The sequence below is a fragment of the Ahaetulla prasina genome, chromosome 1 (assembly GCF_028640845.1).
Source record: "Ahaetulla prasina isolate Xishuangbanna chromosome 1, ASM2864084v1, whole genome shotgun sequence".
In the NCBI taxonomy this organism is placed as follows: Eukaryota; Metazoa; Chordata; class Lepidosauria; order Squamata; family Colubridae; genus Ahaetulla; species Ahaetulla prasina.
Window position 1 is genome coordinate 370497408 of NC_080539.1, and position 18399 is coordinate 370515806.

At 44.2% G+C, this 18399-nt stretch overlaps 1 protein-coding gene across 3 annotated transcripts in view; it reads left to right on the forward strand.

Moving 5' to 3' along the window:
* LOC131188341 (scaffold attachment factor B1-like) overlaps window positions 1-18399 on the forward strand; it is a 41868-nt gene that overhangs the window by 8016 nt on the left and 15453 nt on the right. For 2 of the 3 annotated variants that reach the window (XM_058163557.1, XM_058163556.1), the window contains exons 3-13: window positions 67-131; window positions 231-509; window positions 4534-4596; window positions 7540-7567; window positions 8516-9095; window positions 9669-9715; window positions 10569-10669; window positions 12772-12921; window positions 15110-15213; window positions 16265-16401; window positions 17553-17644. In XM_058163557.1, coding sequence (XP_058019540.1) covers window positions 67-131; window positions 231-509; window positions 4534-4596; window positions 7540-7567; window positions 8516-9095; window positions 9669-9715; window positions 10569-10669; window positions 12772-12921; window positions 15110-15213; window positions 16265-16401; window positions 17553-17644 — 1646 coding nt within the window. The remainder of the gene's footprint in view (window positions 1-66; window positions 132-230; window positions 510-4533; window positions 4597-7539; window positions 7568-8515; window positions 9096-9668; window positions 9716-10568; window positions 10670-12771; window positions 12922-15109; window positions 15214-16264; window positions 16402-17552; window positions 17645-18399) is intronic. The other variant, XM_058163558.1, reaches the window with a different exon arrangement.

The window sequence follows — 18399 nt, forward strand, 5'->3', positions numbered from 1 at the left end:
GAGCGAGTGAGCGAGCGAGAGAGAAAGAGATAACGTGTGTTTGCTCAAGGATTCTGTTCTTTTTAGGGCGGAGGCTTGAGGAAGAAGGAGTAGAGGACAACGGCCTTGAAGACGAATCCGGAGATGGGCAGGTATTGCGAACGAACTTAGGCTATCAGATGTCCCGTAAGACTTCTACGTCGGAACCCCAGCAACTATTATATATGTGGCTTTTTTTTTTCTTTTTGCAGGAGGATATTGAAGCAAGTTTGGATAACTTGCAGGATATTGACATGATGGATATTAGTGTGTTAGATGAAGCAGTCATAGATAACAGCAGTGGTGTAGACTGCCGAGAGGATAGCAGTGCTGATAGTAGACTTGACTCCCTCTTTGACAGTAAGGAGAGTGCTGATGCAGAAAGGCGAGGACTTCCAGAGCAGCTGACAGGAGGTGCTCTGGCTAACATGGAGGCAGCCCTATCCTTATCAGACATGCCAGAAGAATCCAGAGAAATACCAGTAGCCATGGTATGCACCTTCTTCGGGAGCAGATATATTCACCATCCTTATAAATGTTTCATTTTTTTATTTTTTTGGTTTCTTCCCCCCCCCCTCCCTTGAAAGGACATAAATGACCCAGGATTGAAAAAATAACCTCCCTTCTTATCCCCTCCATCTATATGTGTGTGTGTGTGTGTGTGTGTGTGAGAATCCATAGCCATGGCATTCTTGTTTGCAGCTTCTAGTTTTTCAATGCATGCTTTGTTTAGAAACTCCAAAAAGTTTTATTAATGAAATGCTGTGTGTGTGTGTTTCTCCTCCGCCCCTCCCCCTGTGTGTGTTTCCATTCACTCATTTTCATGTGTGTAGAAGAAGGTGGATAGGGAGGCTTAGGTCACTGCTGCGACTCGTGAGTCAGTGGAAGGGAAATCTTGGTCTTGCAACCATATTAGTTGTGTTTTCAAAAACTAATAAATGTTTTGGTTTGGAATGGTGGTGAATGTTTTAAGCAAAAGAATACTTGAGTGAAAGTTCAGTTACTAAACATACTTTTTTTGCAAATGATTTGTGAACAGATTCTAAAGTACCGGGAGTCCTTGATTTACAACAGTTTGTTTAGTGACCATTCAATGATCCCACTATCAAAAATACTTGTGGGTTGCCAAGTATCTGAATTTTAATCATGTGGGGATGCTGTGATCATTACATATGCGAATCAGTTGTAAATCATGGTTTTCGGTGTCGTAACTTTGGTTCGCTAAACGAATGGTTGTAGATTGAGGACTACCTGCGATTGGGGTGTTCAATTCTGTGACTATAGCCTTTTAATTAGATTGAACTTGTGGGGCAGGGAAGGATCAAGAGCCAGCCTCAACCGCAGATTTGTGTCATGAATAGGGTGGAATGGATTTTAAATTCCTCTTTGCAAACCTCCAATGAAAAGAATTATTTAGATTTGACTTAGGTGTGAATCTAGCCAATAGTTTATTCAGCGCACAAAAAGGATGAAGCAAATCACGGTTTCGCATAACGTCCAAATGTTATTTTGATGAAAAGCCTACTAGGGGTGATTTCTGAAGCCGTGGATATTAAACTTGCCTCCTGGAGAATTTGGGAATTGGAAGCTTTATGAGGACTGTTGTGCATTCTGGATAATTTATGAGAATGTTCTTTTTCCCCCCCTAGCATTCTTTTGATCCTATGATAGAAGCGCACAGGACTCACCTGTGACAAAGCAGGGTGTCTCACGAAGACTTGAGTCCCATCTCAGTTGAAACAGGACTTTTCCTGCTTTCAAGCTTAGCCTTCTCCCTTTTCTAAAAGCCACAGCCATCCCCAGGCCTAAAGAAAAAAAAAAAGCCTCAAATCTTCCCTGGTTCTCCTCTATCTTAGTTTCCTCAGTTCAGTGTTTGTCAGCCTTGGTAGCTTTAGGATGTGGAGTCTTCAACTCCCAGAATTCCCTAGCCAGCCATGCTTTGGGAGTTGAAATCCGCACATCCTAAAATCTCCAAAGTTGAGAAACACCACCTTAGTCAGAAAGCTTGAAAATGCACCAAAATGAACGTCTGTTAAGAGAAACTGGCTGTCCTGGGCTAACAGATAATGCCCCAATTCTCCTTTCTTCCTTCAGCTCCTTATACAGACAGTCCTCAACTTACGACCACAATTGAGCCCACAATGTATGTTGCTAAGGGAGACATTTGCTAAGTGAGTTTTGCCCCATTTTTACGATCTTTCTCGCCACAGTTGGGAAGCGAATCGCCGCAGGGATTGAGTCAGTCACGCGGTTGTTAAGTGAATCTGGCTTCCCCTTTGACTTTGCCAGTCAGAAGGTCTCAAAAGGGGATTGCATGACCCCGAGACGCTGCCACGGGTCATAAATACGAGTCAGTTGCTAAGCGTCTTGAATTTTGATCATGTGACCCTGGGGTATGCTGCAAAGTCCCTTTTTAAAACGCCGTTGTAACTATGAACGGTCACCAAGTGAACGGTTTTAAGTCGAAGAACACCCACATGCAATCTTGTCCTCTGGGCATGCCACCAGAGCGGGAACATGTCCCTGAGGGCCTGTTGCTGCAAGTTAGTATCCACTCTTAATGTGGATACGAAGGGCTACAATTAGGTGTGTTCTTTTCCAACTCGGCTCTCCCGCCTTCCCGCTCCAGGTTAGCAAGCAGAAGGCAAGCAGCAATTTGCTTAAGATATTTTCTGAATCACGCGTGTTACATAGGGCTGGGTTGCACTTCAGATCTGAAGCCATCAGCAGACTTCGGAGTCTATGGAGATTCTCCCAAAGATGCTTTTTTTCAAGAGGCAACTGGACTTCCCTGTTTTTTTCTTTGAAGACGTTTCGCTTCCCCTCCAAGAAGCTTCTTCAGCTCTGACTGGATGGCGGGGAATGGAAGGCTTTATATGCCTTGCAGATAGCTGGTCATTGGCACTCATTCTGAGGGTCGTTGAGGCCACGTGGAGGTTTAATCTGTGTCCTCAGGGTCACCCAAGTGGTGCCAAATGGGTGTGGAGCCTCCTTGGAACTGCTGAAAGGACTGTGTTGTAGATTGGAGATAGATGATATCGTATCCCTTCCCCTCCGTTGAGAGAGCGATGTTCAGTTTTGACGTCGATGGCCTCTTTGACCCCCTCTTTCAAACTGGCCATCCTCTCTGTCCAAAATATGGACTTTGTTGTTTTCAAAAGACTGGACTTTGTCTTTTAAATGCAGACGGACTGCTGAATCTAGTCCTGATGGGTTTGTTCTCTGTTGTGCCATTTATGGAGACGTTTAGAGAGATTCTCAGCCATCCAGGTCACGGTTGTCCCAAAGGTGCTTTTTCACGCAGAGCTGAAGAAGCTTCTTGGATGAGAAGCAAAAGAAAAACCAGAAAGTCCAGTTGCCTCTTGAAAAAAAAAAAAAAATCTTTGGGACAGATTTTGGCTTGCGTGAATCGGTAAGAAGGTCGCTTGAGGTTAGTCTAATGGATGAACTCGGGAAAAGTTGTTGTTTCTGCAAGGGGAAGCTTGAGTGCCTGCGCTGTTTTGGCTTTGGATTCAAAATCCAGGACAGGTAGTCCTCGACTTACTGACCACAGTGGAGCCCCAAATTTCTCTTGTTAAGCGAGACATTGGTTTAGTGGATTTTTGCCCCATTGGGTGCCTTGCCACATTCGTTAAGCGAATTGCTGCAGCTGTGAAGTTGTTAAGTGAACGCTTAACACCGTTGTTAAGTGAACGTGGCTTCCCCCCTTGGCTTTGCTTGTCAGAAGGTCGCAGATGCTGATTACATGACCCTCAAGGCACTGCAGCCGTCGTAACTATGAACCAAGTGGCGGAATTTCAATCGTGTGATCCCGGGGTTGCTGCAAAGGTTAAAACTATGAAAAAGTCACCTTTTTCAGTGCCATTGTAACTTTGAAGGTCATTAAACAAACTGTTGTAAGTCGGGGACCTCCCGCATATCTCTTAATATTTAGACTTAAGTATGGATGTGTATCCCTGTTGGCGGTGTTTGACTTATTGTTTCCAGCTCAGGCCAAACCAACAAATACCTCCATGCTTGTTTCTGATGTGCTTGGAGATGCTTTGAGTGTTTGGCGTGTTGCCTTGTTGCTTTTGGCTTGTATAAAGTGCAATCCAACCTGTATAAAAATGATAGAGAGCCTGTTTCCAGCCTCACGTTCCCTAAGGACGGTGGATTCTGTAAGTTCCAGCAGTTGTGGTTGGCCTGGCCTAGGATCCCTGATTCCCAGACAGTTTGAAAACCGGTAGGAATTCAAAAGGAAAAGGACAACATCAACCATTGAAGCATCCCCATCAAAAGACAGTTCTCATTTTGTCCCATCACATTTTATTTCTATTCCGCTCCATTTATTTTTTATATTTATTATTTGGCAGAAAGCGAGTAGATTTGTATGGTGGTGGCTACCAACCATGTTTGGGGGATAATGGATCGAGGAGAGAGAGCGCGACCGATTTCCGGGGCCTGACTTTAGTGAAAGAGTGGTAGCTTTTCGGAAAATGTGATGAATTTTTATTTTCATTTTATCTCTTTCAGGGAGAGACTGAAGAGGCCAGTAACACCATAGATCTATCATCTGCTGATTTTGCAAGCCTGAAGGTATTTGAACTTTATGAAGAGGTTAATAATATAAGCAAAGAGGTTTGACGCTGTTTTTCAGTTCTCTGTTCTTCCCACAGGAAAAAAAAAATCCTGTACTGTTGCAAAACTACTCTTTTTTTTTGGTTAGAACAAGAAAATGTTACGTTCTAAGCCAATTTATGTTCACACCGTGATTTGTGCAAGCTTCCATCAGATTTAGCTGCTTTGCCCTCCATTCCTGGCATGAATGTGGCTATAGGAGTATTTGGGAGTTTCCAACAATGCTATGAGTTTGGAATTTTGTCCTTGGAGAAAAATTTAGATTTTTTTACTTCTACATCAGAACTGGAGTTCTGTTGCAATTGGGTATTGAAGAAACGTTGGAAATTTCCTGCCTAAATAAGAATTGTGAGTATGTATTTAAATTGTATTTGGGCACCTGTACAGGCAGTCCTCGACTTACAACCACAACTGAGCCCAAAATTCCTGTTTGTCAAATGAGTGTTGCCCCATTTTATGACCTCTCTTGCCACCGTTGTTAAGTGAATTACTGCAACTTATAAATTAGTAACCCGGTTGTTAAAGTGAATTTGGCTTCCCTATTGACTTTGCTTGTCAGAAGGTCACAAAATGTGATCACATGACCCCAGGGCACTGCAACCGTCATAACTATGAGTTGCGAAGCATCCGAATTTTGTTCACATGGCCATGGGGATGCTGCAAAAGTCGTAAAGTGTGAAAAACAGTCCTAAGTTCTTTTTTTTTTTTTGATGCTGTTGTAACTGAACGGTCACTAAACGAACAGTTATAAATTGAGGACAACCTGTATTCAGAAATCTCGCAACAACTTCATAGTCTCCTTGACAGAAACTTTTCCAGGTGCCCCAAACAATTCTTTTGACATGCAAGTTATCAAAAAGCAACTTTGAAATTAAGTAGCCAATAGCAGAAAACGTTTGGGTTTCATTAAAGGAATCCTCCACTTACGAATGCAATTGGGACTGGAGTTTGGTTGCTATGTGATGTCATTCAGTGAGTGAACAGACATGGTTTCACAATCTTTTTTTATCACATTGTTAAGCGAATCATCTGGTTGTTAAGGGAATCGCTCAGTCATTAATAAGCTAATTTGGCTTCCCCAGTTGACTTGGCTTTTCGGAAGCTGGCTGGGAAGGTCGCAATCATGTGACTGCAAGATGCAACAACCATCATAATTGTGAGCTGGAGGCCAAATGCCTGAATTGTGATCTTGTAATTGTGGGGTAGTACAATAATCATAACGAGGAGGATGACTTGTAAATACATTTATTGACATTGTTGTAGTATAGAATATGCCCCCTCCCCCCAACGTTTTGGGCACCAGGGACCAATTTCCGTGGGGACAGGTTTTTCCATGGACCCGGAGGGGGTGTAGTTGCACGTGTTGTCTGCATACCATGGATGGGGCTTTGCTTGTTTGCACAACCTGGTTTCTGGCATGCACACCCCGGTGCCCGTCCATGGACCGGGGGTTCGGGGACCCCTGGTATAGAAGTGTTGTGACTCAGGCCCAAGTAGGTAGTAATAAACTTAGTCCGTGGAAAAACAATCTTTATTTGAACAGCTGGGAATTACTTCATTCCCAGCGTTGTTCAACTCAAAGTAAAACAGATGCCTCCCAACACAAATTCCTCAGTTATCTAACAAACCTTAGTCCAATTAGGCAAACTGCCAAAGGCCCTTCCTGGCAAATGTCCAGAAGCCACAAAAACAAAGACATACACGAAGCAGAAGACGGAGCAGAAGACGCAGCTACCACATTGTTTTCCGGCAAAGCTCAAATGCCGGTGCTGGTCTGTTATTAAGCCTTGTGGGAGGGGGCCAATCATCTCTTGGCCTTACTCCCGAGTCGTCCTCCTTGCTTGAGCTGATCTTGCCTCCTGGCTGCTCTTTTCATGCGTGCATTAGGAACAGGCTCCTCCTGTTCCTCTGCCTCACTACTATCAGGCTCTGGAGCCTCTGGAGTCCGCACCTCACTTCCCGATGGCCCTGGCCTCACCTCAGCCTCATTGCTGTCCGACTCCGTTGCCAGCTCCGTAGGCTGCTGACGGACCACAACAAGAAGGAAAATGGTGAGCCAGGGTAAGCATCGCACACAAGCTGAGAGGTGGTGGTGTAACTTCTGCCTCCAGGCCATCACTGAATTAGTATGAAGCCAGAGGGGATTAAAATCAGGAGACTAATTTTACCTACCGGTAGTCCTCAACTTACAACAGTTCATTTAGCAACTCTTCGAAGTTACAACGTCCCTGAAAAAAAGCGACTTATAACCGTTTTTTATACTTACAACAATTGCAGCATCCCCATGGTCACATGATCAACATTCACACACTTGGTTCGTATTTACGACAGTTGCAGTGTCCCGGGGTCACACGATCCCCTTTTGCGACCTTCTGACAAGCGAAATTACTAGGGAAGCCAGACTTACTGAACACCCGTGTTACTAAACTGAGCCACTGCAGTGATTCACTTAACAACTGCGGCAAGAAAGATCTCAAAATTCACTTAACAACTGTCTTGCTTAGCAACAGAAATTTGGGGCTGAATTGTGCCCGTAAATCAAGGACTACCTATGTTTGTAGCTCAGGTTTGAACTGTGGGGTCCCAGGTAACTTTTAACCTCCTAGTCTTCTGTTGCAGATTCTTTGGTGCTCTCTGAGCTTGGTGGTTTCCTTGCAGACGTTTCATTGCCCAATTAGGTAACATCATCAGTGCTGGAAGGGAATGGGGGGTATCTCCCTTCTATCGCTGATGACGTTATCTAGTTTGGTTATCAAACGTCTGCAAGAAAACCACCGCGCTCAGAGAGCACCAAAGAATCTGCAACAGAAGACTAGGAGGGTAAGGTGCAAAAATATAAATAATGGAATAATCACACGTGCCAGATGACCCCTGACTCCTTTTTTTTGTGATTCTTAATAGGAGCTTGACGAGTTTCCTTTGGAATCAGGTACTGTATTTCAAAAAAACCTTCTGCCCCTCCTGTGCATTTTCCACTAAATCTCGCACACCAGTCCCTTTAGTTACTCTCTCTTTGGTTTTTATCCCATAAGTAGCCGTAGTCCATTATTCTAACTTGGTGCACGGTCCAGAACACCTCCAAAAGAAAAAAGCCACAGAGATTGGAAATTCTGGCCATATCACCAGATCTGCGGGAGCACCTTCGATTCTTATCGCACAGTAATCGGACTTACGAGACGATAATTTTGCTTAAGATCCCTTCACCGGGGAGCAGGCCAGGCCCCACATATACAGGAGCCGTTAAGACGTGCCGAGCAGATCCTGTGATATCGCTCAGGGCTTTGGGACAGTAACTTTGGCTAGAGAGGTGCAGTTGAATAATGTCAAAGCAGGGATCCAATCTTTTTTAAGTGCCTACGCGAAGACTTGAAGACGGAAGGTCACGGAAGGCCTTCCGCTTTGCTTTCTGGACTCCAAACGTATTTCGAACCACTTCCAAAGTTCTTCCGGTGTTCACATGTGGACTTAGTCTCCTTAAAAGAATATTGGTAAAACCCGCAAGCCGAACAGTTGAAAAGCACCGCTCCCATCTGCACAAACACGCACAACCCCCCGCGCTTGGAAGCGAGTCTCAGCAAGAATTGGAAAGGCGTCGCAGTTGTGTGAAGATAGCCAAGGATCACGCCCGGAAGCATTGTGCATAAAGGTTATTCTTCCTTCTCTCTTTCAGGCCCTGCTCTGATAGCCGTGTTAGACTGCAGTTGGTTTTAAGGCGTGTGAATGTTGGTTGGCCCAGAGGGTTTTCCAATCTCTGTGTTAGCCTTTAAGCCCTACGCTCTCGGTGTTAGTCGGGCAGCCATGCCCGTCCGGCATTTGTCTTTGCTATGTTTCCCTGGTGATTAAACCTTGTGCCATTCTATTCCTGTTAAATCCATAGAAAATGAGAAAGTGCTCGACATTTTGGGTGACACTTGTAAATCTGAGCCTCTTAAAGAAGACACTTCCGAAGCTGAGCAGGCGCAGGAAACGAATAATTCATGCCCGGGCAAACAGGAAGCCGTGGAGGAGGAGGAGGAGGAGGAGGAGGAAGAGGAGGAAGAAGAAGAAGAAGGAGAAGAAGAAGACGTGTTGGCTGCCGCCTCTCCCGCCCACTCGGACGAAGACCTTGTAGATACAGACAACCAATCAGGCCCTGCTGAGGCCAAGAATCAAGAGGACGATTCAAAGGTCTTAGTGGTAGCCAAAGGGGAGCCGAGCGAGCAGACAGTTGAGGAAGACAAACTGGACTCGGACTCTTTAGCAGTAGAGAGCAGGAGTGGAGGTGGAGGTGGAGGTGGTGAGAGTAGCAAAGAAGCCCAGACTCTGGAAGCCTGTAGTGAGGAAACCGCGGAATCGGACACAGGTCCTCAAGTGGTTAGTCCAGAGGCCGAGAAGATGGAAGTGAAGGCTAATGTTGAGGAGGAGCCCTCTGCCACTAGAGAGTCCTCTGCCCCAGAGGGTGGTGATCAGAACACGAGGTTTGTTTCTCTCCGTTTTAGACCAGATGCTGTCTTTTTTTCTCGCCCGTTGGTTATTTATGAATGCCAAAAACGTGCTGTGATGCCTTCCAGTCAAACCCCACCCCCACCCCACTGCCGAGGGCCCCAACGAGACGATAGCTTATCCTTCAATGTAGATTTTCTCTTTTTTTTTTTTTTAAGTTGTCTTTACACAGTTCGTTTCCATAGGAGAACGTTTGGCTGTTTTTTTTCCTTAAAGCGTTGAAAGATATATATATATATATATATATATTTATACATATATATAATCATCTCCATCTTCCAAAAGGTTTGCATTCTTAACTTTATATTCCTGATTAGCAGTTAGTTCTCTGGTGGTCAACGGAGATTTTCCTTTGGGTTTTTTTTTTTAAAAGACCCACTGTGCCCCTTCCCTAGTAAAGGATAATTCTTTTTTCTTTTTTGTTTCTTTTTGGTTTTTCTCTGGTAGGTATTTGATCATAGCACCCATTGTCATGCCTGTTCATTTTCCAGATGGCTTTTTTTCTGGTTGAATAATGTTCTTATCTTTTTTTTCTTTCTCGTCTTTAGCTCAAATGAGAATGCAGAGGCTAAAAGTGTTTCCAAAGATGAGAAGGGTAGGTTTATGGCCATATATATATATATATGCATATAGCTCCAGGTTGTCCTCAACTTGCAACCATTCCTTTAGTGACCATTTGAAGTTCAAAAGTCCTTAAAAATGATGAATAGAACAAAACTAGAATAGGAATAGGGATGGGACGGGATGAGATAGGATAGGATGGAATAGGAATTGAACTTTATTGTCACTAATCAGCATACATTAAAATGAAATTTTGTTGCATTCAGCTCTCAAAAGGTAACCATTATGCATATACCCTGTTTCCCCCAAAATAAGACATCCCCTGATAATAAGCCCGATCGGGCTTTTGAGCACATGGCAATAAGGCCAAGCGCTTATTTCAGGGTTCAAAAAAAAATATATAAGACAGGCTCTTATTTTTGGGGAAACACGGTATCCACATATACACACAATTATGACACAGAGAAACACCGCAGTCTAGTTCGGATGTGTACATGTACATGGCGAGAAAAAGGAATCCCGAGAGTTTACCAGACTGATGGCCTAGGACAGGGGTCTGCAAACTTGGCTCTTTTAAGACTTGTGGACTTCAACTCCCAGACTTCCTCAGCCAACTTTGCTGGCTGAGGAATTCTGGGAGTTGAAGTCCACAAGTCTTAAAAAGAGCCACGTTGGCAGACCTCTGGCCTAGGGAACAAAACTCTTTCAGAATCTGGTAGTCCTGCTCGAAATACTTCGAAACTTCCTCCCAGAGGGGAGCAATAGAAACAGTCTGTGAAGTGCGTGTGTGGAAATCTGCTTAATATTTGGGAGGGATTTTTCAACCCAGAGTGCCTTGTCATGTTTGATGTCTCCTCTCCCCTCCCTTCCCCCTCCCCCAAATATAGGTCGCTCCACTCCTAGCTCTGGCAGAAATCTGTGGGTCAGTGGTCTTTCCTCTTCGACCAGAGCGACTGATCTGAAGAACCTGTTTAGTAAATATGGCAAGGTAGGTGTCAGGGTTCCAATAACACCCCCAACGAAAGAAGACTCCGCGGCTAGAAGTTCCTCAAAGTTCCATTTTATTAGAGATGCCATATTGGCAGATGAATAGAAGTAAAATGGTATGCTAAAAGTTTTTGTCAGCTCAATATTGCCAGATAAATGTTTTGATTAAAGTAGTAATTTTAAATTTGAAAAGAGAAAAAAAGAGGACCCTACATAAGGGTTGTTTTTGGCCACTGTTGCTCCATATTTTTATTTAAGTGTGATTTGGGGGGGGGGGGGTTTATTCATCTGCCTTAGCTACAGAAGGATGCTCACTGACAGATTTATGTGATACTTGCAGAGTTATTCCCTTGCAAATTGTGTCTTGAGAAGTTAACCAGTTAATCTAGTTCAGTCATCGAGCTCCTAATTCCATGCTACATAACAAAAAGGAATTACAAGATTAGTGGGGGATCAAGATGTCAAAAAAAATGTCCTTCCTGTCAATTTTAAAGTTTGCCAATAAAATGCTTTTTATTATTTTTTGGGGTGTGTGTTATGGTCCATGGCAGGGGTGGGTTGGTACCAGTTTGCCCTGGTTTGGGCGAACAGGTAGTGGTGGCGGCGGAAGGCTCCGCCCACCCGCCCAGAAGTCATCAAAAATGCTCTGCGCATGTGCAGAACCTTATGCGCATAAGCACTACATGCTCGGCGAGAGCATGTGCCCACGTGCTCCCAAGAGCGAACCGGTAGCGCCGGGATTTGAATCCCACTACTGGTCCATGGGGTTCCAAAGAATCAGCCACGACTTAGCGACTGAACAGCCACAAATGTCTGCAAGAAGTGGATGGTTCCACACATGATACAAAACCATAATGTGACCTGCTGTATGGAGTAAACACAACACACTGAATGGGTTATGGCTTTGAAAACAGGATTTAAAATAGGAGTGAAATCCAGCAGGTTCTGGAGAACCGGTAGCGGAAATTTTGAGTAGTTCGGAGAACCGGCAATTGCCACCTCTGGCTGGCCCCAGACTGCAGTGGGAATGGAGATTTTGCAATATTCTTCCTCTGCCATGCCCACCAAGCCACACCCATAGAACCACTAGTAAAAAAATTTGGATTTCACCACTGATTCAAAGCGTAGCTGATTGTCATGGTTTAGTTAATAAGCCATGGCTAAATAAAGATAAGATAACCTTTATGGTCACTTGTTTTTTTGAAAACACTATACGGTAAAAAATGACATTGTGATGCCTGCTCTTAAACAAACATACATGTATATATATATCCATATCTAAACATGCCCCATACATAAACATATTCTCCCCCACTCTGTGTGTGTGTGTGTATATATATATATATATATATATATCTCACACACACGCACACACAGATGCACAGACCATTTAGAACAAAAGTCTCCAACCTCAGCAACTTTAAGGTTTGTGGACTACAACTTCCAGAATTCCCCAGCCTGCATGGCTGATTGAGGAATTCTGGGAATTGAAGTCCACAAGTCTTAATGTTGGAGACCCTTGATTTAGAATACATGGCGGAAAAAAGACTCCCGAGAGTTAACAAATTTGATACTATATGGTATAAAGCTATTACATAATCTTACCTATTCTGGTTTGGATACTGCCAAGCCTCTTCCCAGAAGGTTACATCACCTTTTTAGATACTTTTGGCCTGGATGATTGAGTCTTCATTTATATCAGGGGTCTCCAACCTTGGCAACTTGAAGACTTGTGGTCTTCAACTCCCAAAATTCCTCAGCCATGATTTACATGTTACATCTCTGTGGTGGTGCAGTCATTATGCAGGCTACTTCTGCTGACTGCCGGCTGCCAGCAATTTGGCAGTTCGATCCTGATGGGCTCAAGGTTGACTCAACTGCCCATCCTTCCGAGGTCGGTAAAATGAGGACCCAGATTGTTGAAAGGGCAAGAGGCTGACTCGGTAAACCGCTTAGAGACGGCTGCAAAGCATGTACGAAGCGGTATATATATAAGTGCTATTGCTATCTCCCAGAAGGTAACAAACAAACAACAGCTAGTAGTGTTTAGATGTGTAAACCCAACCAATGTTTCTCATCTTGTTCGTTTCTCTCTCTTTGAAGGTGGTAGGTGCAAAAGTAGTCACAAATGCCCGCAGCCCCGGGGCCCGCTGTTACGGCTTCGTCACCATGTCTTCGTCTGAGGAAGCCACCAAGTGCATCAACCACCTCCACAGGACGGAACTACACGGGAAGATGATTTCTGTGGAAAGAGTGAGTGTTTGCATCAGCGCTGAAATCCAAATGTACAAGTCGTTCTCCACTTACGACTGTAATTGAGCCCAACGTTTTTGCTGCTGAAGGGAGACGTTGGTTAAGCGAATCTTGCCCCATTCTGTGACCTTTCTCGCCACAGTTGTTAAGGGAATCGCTGCAGCGATATAAATTAGTAACCCGGTTGTTAAGTGAATCTGGCATCCCCCACTGACTTTGCTCGTCAGAAGGTCGCAAAAGTTGATCACATGACCTAGGGACGCTGCAGTCATAAATATGAGTCAGCTACCAAGCATCTGAACTTCCGATTGCCTGACCACGGGGATGCCGTAACGGTCGTAAATGTGAAAAATGGTCGTATGTCACTTTTTTCAGTGCTGTTGTAACTGAACAGTCACTAAATGAACTGTTGTAAGTTGAGGACTTACTTTATTCCCATCCAGGAGAGGAACCAACATCAGTCCCAGCCAGGAAAGGGTCATGCAGCAGATAAGATGGCAGTGATAGGAAAGAGACTGGAAGGTCCAGAGATGGGTCCCTCAGCCCTAGATGGCATATGAACCCTGGCCATGGTGATAACTTCTTAACCAGCCACAACAAAATAGTCTTCCCTACCTGAGATCTTTCAGATTCTTTGGGACTTCAATTCCCAGAATTCTCTCTGTTATGCCAGTGAGGAACTCTGGGAGTGTTGGTCCCAACCTGTCGTGTCCCCCTCCCCCTCCGACGACCGGGTCTAGGTAGTCCGTGTCAAGCGTGGCCATGAAGCCTCTACAGCTTTGCCAAATACCTTTCAGATTTTTCAGGGCAGGCAGGAATCCAAGTTGTGACTTCAGCAAACGAAAGGAGACTTTGCTTGACTCAAAGTTGCTTGACTCAAGCTGATCCTTTATATAGGCTGTGGGGTGTGGCTCCATGACTCAGCACTTATCCAGGCCTGCCCCTCCCTTCCTTCTGCTGACGTCGCCTCTCAGATCTCCGGAAGCGGGGATCCGTCCACTGTGAATTCCCTTCCTCTGGATTTGCTGCTGGTAATTCCAGCACGTGGCTGGCTCCCTGCTCACACGCTGTAGGAGTGAGGTTTGTTTGTTCATTCCTGACATCCTGTCCGGGCATGGGGCCAAGGCTGGGGGCTGGAGGCATGCCAGGCCGTTCCTCTTCATTATCAGACTCTGAATCTGATAGCAGGCCCGGGAGGCGACAGGAGGGGCCCGGCTGAGGAGAGGAGGGAGGGTGAGGCACAACACAACCTATCTGGAGGTCGTCAGGTTGAGGAAAACCAGTCTAAGTGATTACTTCGATCCAGCTCTACCAGCAGAACATTGGTGAACTGTTATTCTGCTGAACTATTGATAAAGAGAGTATTTGTAGTTCAGGGTTGAACTGCAGGGGTTATTTTTTTCTTGCAGATGTTTTCATGACCCAAGCAGGTAACATCATCAGTGCTAAAAGGGAGTGGGGTTTGTGGAGTGGAGGAGGGGGTGGGAGCGTGGGGTCCTTGGTATCCTCTGAGCTTGGTTGTTTCCTTGTAGACGTTTCATGACCCAATTAGGTAACATCAGTGCTAGAAAGCGGTGAGGTTTATGGAGAGGAGGAGGACGACGACTTGTGAGGTCCTTGGTGCTCTCTAAGCTTGGTTGTTTTCTTGCAGTCGTTTCATGATCCATGTCGGGAACTTCATCAACGCCAGAAGGGAGCGAACCCCACGTTCCCTTCTAGCACTGATGGTGTTACCTAGTTGGGTCATGGAACGTCTGCAGGAAAACAACCTAGTTTAGAGAGCACCAAGGACACCCCCACAGTGTTAAATTATTCTGCATACATTTTAGGACGGGTCTCCAACCTTGGCAACTTTAAGACTTGTGGACTTCAACTCCCAGAGTTCAGAGAATTCTGGGAGTTGAAGTCCACAAGTCTTAAAGTTGCTAAGGTTGGAGACTCCTATTTTAGCACACATTAAGATCAAAAGAAACATCCCGGAGAAGGATTTTAACCTTCCCCTATTCCTCCACCTCTTACGTTTGATTTTTCTTATGGAGCATTTGGAGATGATTGCACTGTGCTTTTCCTTCCCCCCGCCTCATCCTGCTTGCGGTTCCGAACAAGAGAAGGTTGCTTGCCGTTTTATTTTTCTCCCGCTCTTCTAAACCAGACGCCAAATCAACCCCTTTTCCTTGTCTGATTCCAGGCCAAAAACGAACCTGCTGGGAAAAAAACGTTACCCGAGAAGAAAGAAAGTGAAAGCAAGAAGGAAAAAGACAGGCGGCATTCTACCGACTCCAAATCGGAAAAGTAAGAAACCAGGACTGTTCGTCATCTGTTTTTGCTGAAGCGCTCAGGCGGCTCTCTTCTAAAGAGAGCAAACCTTTTAATCGCAGCTTGTTCAACCAGGCTGTGGTCAGTACGGCCACAGGGATAAACTGGAATTGGACCGCATGACAAGTAGTCCTCGACTTAAGACCACAATGGAGCCCAACATTTCTATTGTTAAGCGAGACATTTGTTTTGCCCCATTTTACGACCTTTCTTGCCTCTGTTGTTAAGTGAATCACTGCAGTTGATAAATTAGTAATCCGGTGGTTACGTGAATCTGGCTTCCCCCACTGACTATGCTTATCTGAAGGTCGTGAAAGGGGATCACGTGACCCTGGGACACTGCGACTGTCTTAAATATGAGTCAGTTGCCAAGCCTCTGAATTTTGATGGTCTGCAACGGTCGTAACTGTGAAAAACAGTCATAGTTCACTTTTTTCAGTGTAGTTGTAACTTTGAACGGTGACTCGACTTACAACGGTTCGTTTAGTGACCGTTCAGAGTTACAGCATCACTGAAAAAAGTGACTTACGACCATTTTCCACACTTAACGACAGTTGCAGCATTCACAAGGTCATGTGATCAAAATTTAGGTACTTGGCTACTGACTCGTATTTATGACGGTTGCACTCTCCACGTGATTCCCTTTTGTGACCTTCTGCCGAGTAAAGTCAATGGGGAAACTAGATTCACTTAACAAATGTGTTACTAACTTAACAACTGCAGTTGAGTCGCTTAACAACCGTGGCAAGAAAGGTGGTAAAATGGGACAAAACTCACTTAGCAGCTGTCTCGCTTAGCAACATAATTTCTGGGCTCAATTGTGGTCGTAAGTTGAGGACTACCTGTATGAGGGAGATTGGGTTGGTACCCTTCATGCTGTTTTTCAGATTTAGATCTGAACGCCACCTTTACTGTACTTTGGCAAGTCATCACCCGATGCTCTTTTCCTCCTGAGATCAAAGTGATAAATTTCTACTTGCAACATATGACAGATAGAGCTTCAGCTGCTGTTTTGATGTGTTTGTAGATCTCTCAACCTTAAGGAAGAAAAAACCGACAAAAATGAAGACTCTCAAAGAGAAGACAGCGGAGATGAAAAGAAAGATAAAGGAACGGAAGAGCAGAAAAATGGGTCGTCTGGACGTTCACGATCTGTTAAATCAGGTAATGAAAACTTTTGGTGGAATATGATTTTTTAGAATAGAATAGAATAGAATAGAATAGAACTTTTTATTGGCCAAGTGTGATTGGACACACAAGGAATTTGTCTTGATGCATATGCTCTCAGTGTACATAAAAGAAAAGATACCTTCATCAAGGTACAACATTTACAACACAATTGATGGTCAATATATCAGTATAAATCATAAGGATTGCCAGCAACAAAGTTACAGTCATACAGTCATTTCAGGGCTAATGGTGAGCCGATTCCTTCATGTGAATGTCCTAGTGGACAACCATTTAAATATGAGCCAGCCGTGTGCAGCAGCTGCCAAAAAAGCCAACACAGTTCTAGGCTGCATCAACAGAGGGATAGAATCAAGATCACGTGAAGTGTTAATACCACTTTATAAGGCCTTGGTAAGGCCACACTTGGAATACGACATCCAGTTTTGGTCGCCACGATGTAAAAAAGATGTTGAGACTCTGGAAAGAGTGCAGAGAAGAGCAACAGAGATGATTAGGGGACTGGAGGCTAAAACATATAATCAAGAACGGTTTCTAGAATTGGGTATGTTTAGATTAATGAAAAGAAGGACTAGGGGAGACATGATAGCAGTGTTCCAATATCTCAGGGGTTGCCACAAAGAAGAGGGAGTCAAGCTATTCTCCAAAGCACCTGAAGGCAAGACAATAACCAAGGAGAGAAGAAACTTAGAACTAAGGAGTAATTTTCTGACAGTTAGAACAATTAATCAGTGGAACATCTTGCCTCCAGAAGTTGTGAATGCTGCAACGCTGGATGTTTTTAAGAGATTGGATAACCATTTGTTTGAAGTGGTGTAAGGGGCTCCTGCCTAAGCAGGGGGTTGGACTAGAAGACCTCCAGGGTTCTCTTCCAACCCTGTTATTCTATTCTAATGTGTTCTTTGGCATTTGAAATCTTTTATCTGCCTTCTGGACACTTCTGGAGATCCAAAGCATCTCCTTGGGTAGCGTTTCTCAAGCTCGGCAACTTCAAAATGCCTGGCCTTCCGTTCCCAGAATTCCCCAGCCGGTGACGTCCACAAATGCATGAATTCTGTAAACAAATGATCATGTCGTATGAAAAGTTGAGAAACACTGTCCTACGGTGTCATTTTATGCCACTCTAGGAAGCCGAGGAACCGAGCGGACGGTTGTTATGGACAAATGCAAAGGGGAGCCGGTGATTAGCGTGAAAACTGCATCCACCTCCAAAGAGAGAGTAAGTCTTTGGTTTTACTTCTGGTCTGCGAAACAAGACAAGCTGGAGAGGGTCAAGACCACGTCCATTATTATTTCCGCCTTCCTAGCTGATGAAATTTGGGTCCAGAGTTTAACTTTTCAAGCATCGTTTATTATAATTCTGCTTTTCAAGCTGAGGCAGGGAAGTGGATTTCCATCAAAACTGGTGAAATGATAATATATTTATTTACTTATTAAATTTGTATGCCACCTGTCTGTCTCTACCAAGCGACAGTGTCGTAATTAAGATAAACCTAAAATAAGCCCCCGCCTCCTCCCACATGTATCTTCCTCCCTTCTTTGCCAACTTGGTTAATTTTAAAAGTCAATGTTGGCATTAATATTACTGTAATGTTTTATCACTTTTATTGATTGTAAGCTGCCTAGAGTCGCCCTTAGGCAAGATGGGTGGCATATGAGTTTAGTAAGTAAGTAAATAAATAAATAGATAGATAAATGGAATAAAACAACTACAGGATTAAAAGGTCAGACATTAACAGCTAATATATGTTTTTGAATTGTGAGATGCCCCGAGTCATTTGCTGAGATGGGCGGCTATAGAAATTGGATGGATGGATGGATAAGTGGTCCTTTATACTCTCTGAGCTTGGTTGTTTTCTTGCAGAAGTTTTATTACCCAAACTAGGTGACATCAGTATTAAAAGGGATCGTGGGATTTGCTCTTTTCTGGCACTGATGATGTTCCTTAGTTGGATCGTTATCTAGTTTGGGTAA